This window comes from Populus euphratica, unplaced genomic scaffold (assembly GCF_000495115.2).
Source record: "Populus euphratica unplaced genomic scaffold, PopEup_1.0 scaffold144.1, whole genome shotgun sequence".
In the NCBI taxonomy this organism is placed as follows: domain Eukaryota; kingdom Viridiplantae; phylum Streptophyta; class Magnoliopsida; order Malpighiales; family Salicaceae; genus Populus; species Populus euphratica.
Window position 1 is genome coordinate 63,901 of NW_011500010.1, and position 4,054 is coordinate 67,954.

Genomic DNA, 4,054 nt, shown 5'->3' on the forward strand with positions numbered 1-4,054 from the left:
CTAGCAGATGCTTATTTTGGTGATATATTGCTTTGTTTGATAGAATTTGAGATCATGTAAAATGCCCGTAAAGCAAGCCTAACAAGAAGCTTGAGTTAGAGAAATCGGTTTATTGAGACTCCAATGGTGGTTATTATGACTTCTTGGGCTAAAATAGTTTCTTGGATTCAAAAAAAAAAAAAAACGCTTGAATTTTTGGTCACCTTTTTTATGGTAGGATCTTTGCTTTCTTTTTTTTTTTAAAAAAAAAAAAGCATGCAGATGAGGTGATGGTAACTTGGAGTTTATGCAGTGGATGAAGCAATGCTGCAAATTCATCGATGGAGGAGTTATTAATTAAAATATTAATGTGAATATTTTAATTAATTTATATATATTTTAATTAATTTTATACATGCTTTAAAATTAATAATTATATAAACATTAATAATCTTAAAATTTATAAGAGTCAAATTAATAGTTTTTAAAAAATAAATTTAAAATAAAATGAATTGAGTTACACCCTTTAGTTACATCCTTTCTTCAAGTTTATATTTTATTTATTGTTCTTTCGATGTTGTGTTAGTCTTTCTCAAATCATTTGTCATCTGATAGACCCTTCTCAACAGCATGACGCTTCCCATCAATGCTAAACCAAGAGATGATGAGTGGATTATTTCTTGTTTCCCACATTTTCTCTTCTTATTTCTATTTGTTTTCTAAGAAAGCAAGCATGTTTGAATTTAATTTTCTGTTTGTTTTATTTTGAAAAATAAGATTGTGTAATGAATATCTAAAACCAAATTGAATCAGATTTTAATATGCAAAATTTATATTTATAGAATAATAAGTCAGATATGAATAATTATTTTAGGTTCAAGTTTAAATATAAATATTATCGAAACCACTTGTAAATATTCATTGTAATCCTTAAATATTGCGAGAAAAGTAATTAATGCAGTCATTAAAATATCAGTCCACACACACACACACATCATATTAATTGCTGTGAACGGTCCTGAAAATTTACTTCTCATCTCTTACTTTACAGCCCTTGTTAGTACACGCTAAAAATTGAATGAGTAGTAAATTGACCACCGTGCTCTCCGCCTCCTCCCAGCAACCTCAATGTTACGTCAGCCTCCTCTCGATCTTGCCACGTCATATCAAGTGCAGTCCAAACAAAGGGCGGTTGAAATTTATTTTTTTATTATTTTAATATGATAATATTAAAAATAAGTTTTTCAAGAATAAAAAATATTATTTTAATATATATAACCCAGAATATTTTAAAAAACAAACCCATATCTTCCAAACAACCGATCATCCACATGTTGAATTTACCTAGTGCTGACGTGGCAAGATCAGAAGCATTTTGTTGACCTCAAAATAAAATATACAAGTAAAAGAGAGCCGCCATTTTTCTAAAACAAAATACATGGAGAAACCATTTTATAATAATTACTCCGGCAACCCAATAACCGGCCGGCTCCACTTTTTTTGTGGCTCGAACTACTTTCTAACCATGAATTTCTATGCTAGCAAACGACATCGTGTTCTCAACAGAATCACCTAAAACGACACGAGGAGGAGAAGGTGAAGGAGAATAATAATTCTGAGGAGACGCACATGGCGTCCAGAACGGCGTCGTCACATCCTCGACCTCGACATCAACAACCACATCATTAGCAACGGCTATCTCTTCAAAACAAACATCACTGCTGCTCATCTCTCTCTCCTTACTTTCAACAACGTTCTCTATAGACGATTCGTCGTTCTCAGTTATCTCCATCTCCTCCCTGTCCTCTTCCTTGATCGTAAACAAAACTCTCGAAGGTCCGTACATTCCGTGCAACTTCAACATCTCCTCCACCAACGCATCTTCACCATCTGCGGGAACTGTCGTAACCGCCGCGGAGGCCGCTGGTGGTGTTTTCGAGTCCGGTTCGATGCGAATCGATTGGCTTTTCCAGCAGAAGAAGTAGAGAAGCTCTTTAGACGGCGTCATGTAGAGTGATTCGCTGCTACTACTGAATTCCCCATCAGCACCGGAGCTTGTAACACTACGTCGGTGGAATCTTCTCCAGCGCCATAGAACGTAGAGGATCTCGAAGACCAGGGCGGCAAGACAGACCGAGAAGAGAACTGTGAGCATTGTTTCTAGATTGTTTAAAGCACTCATAGTTGACAGCTAGGGACGAAACCACAGCAACAGTCACCGCGCAGCATACTAGATTATAATGTAATTTCTTGTGTTGGATGTGGCTACGTTTTTACGGGTTTAGCCGGTGAGTGTTTGGGAATGAAGAGAGAGGCGAGGGGTTAGAAGGGCATGGTAATACAAGTTGCCGGTGTTAAGAGTGGATAAAGGTGAGGAGAAGACGTTTGGTAGTTGTGATGTTTAATTACTTTCCGAGCCTGTTTGTTAACGGGGTACAGTCATGTGTTTTTTATTTTCTAATTTTTTTAAATTAATTTTTTTAATGTTTTTAAATTATTTTAATGTGTTAATATTAAGAATAAAAAAATTATTTGTAATATATTTTGAAATAAAAAATAATTTTAAAACAACTTTTACAATGGGATGTCCAGGGAAGGGTTGACGGCGGACGAGACTTGCCTTGAGAAAAAGAAAAAACAAAGAAATTTGTTTTGAATTTAGTTGGGCGGGTGAGAATTCAATTTACTGAGAGTAAGGGTTAATAATAAACTTTAATTAATTCGTAGCTTCGTGGGAGATGGTGCGAAGGCTCTGCATGCAAGGAGACAAGCCGAGACTATGTAATATAGGGGATAGGTTAAGGCACTAGCTTATTTAATATAATTATGGAAATTATACTACCATTCTTGATGGATGACTTGCGGTATACCGTGGGATCCAAAACTTTTTAGTGTATAAAAGTCATGCTTAAGCGACCATAGTATTTTTTTTAAAATAATTTAAGAAAAACATGACACTCAAGTTATTAACTTATTACATGCAATAATATTGATTAATTTAATAGTTGAATTTAAATGTAGGCAATAATAGGAAATGAACCGAAAAAAATATATTTAACAACAATTAACTAAAATAAATGCATCATCAATACTACTATTAAAAAACAAAAATCATAAATTTAATTTGAAAGATAAAATTAATATTTTAAAACAAAAGTCAAGGAAAAAACTTTAAAAATCAAAAGTAAAAGAATTAATTTGAAAAATATTATATATTACAAATTAGAATTAAAATATTAAATTAAAAAAAAGTTAAAAATCAAAACCAAAAAATAAAAAATCAAAGAAAATAATTATTTTTTTTGGTTTCAAGAGCTTGCACATAATTTTTCTGTTGCGGCAAAAATACCTCTTCCCGAGAATGTAAGTTTTTTTTTTTTTTTTTTTGTTGGGCGGGGGGGTGTTGCTTTTTGGTTATGTAAGTATTCATTAATGGATAATACATCCAAACAAACCTATAATGACTATCTTGGGGCATGAAAAAGATAAAAATATCCTTGATTTAACGGTAATTTTTTAAAAAAGGAAAAAAGATCATAACACTGGTGATAAATAAAAAATATATAAGTGGGTCAGAAGTAAATTTTATTTTGGTCGTCCACTGGGCTAGAAGTCAATTTGTATGCCTTAATATTTAGGTATGGTGAGCTTTCAAATATTATGCTAGCCAATGCCAGGCAACAGTTGGATCCATCTTAGCTTTAGTGCAACCTATCTAGAGATTCCGTAGATGGAAATGGGTATCTGCCAAGTCGAATTCCAAGCGTTGATTACAATGGCATTTGCCTCAACAACATCATTTAAATTTATAATGATACTATTAAATACGGTGTCTCTATAGGTTGACCTTATATTATATACTTACGAATTAATCCTTTGTATGATTCTGAAAATAACATCTCTCTGCCCCCATTTATTGCTTCTCCCTCCACCAATGAATCTTTAATTATTTATCAAAATATCACTTATTACTTGTTGCTACATGCATTCTTAAAACTGTCCTCGTCTTAGACAAATTTAGAAACTCATATATATATATATATATATATATATATACACAGAAATATAATAACAC

General features: G+C 32.6%; 1 protein-coding gene across 1 annotated transcript; it reads right to left on the bottom strand.

Annotated features, from left to right (window-relative positions):
• Window positions 1-1,376: 1,376 nt before the first annotated feature.
• Window positions 1,377-2,421, bottom strand: LOC105141378 (uncharacterized). The gene has a single exon (XM_011048569.1). The coding sequence runs from the start codon at window positions 2,159-2,161 to the stop codon at window positions 1,499-1,501; it is 663 nt and encodes a 220-aa protein (XP_011046871.1). The 5' UTR covers window positions 2,162-2,421; the 3' UTR covers window positions 1,377-1,498.
• Window positions 2,422-4,054: the final 1,633 nt, after the last annotated feature.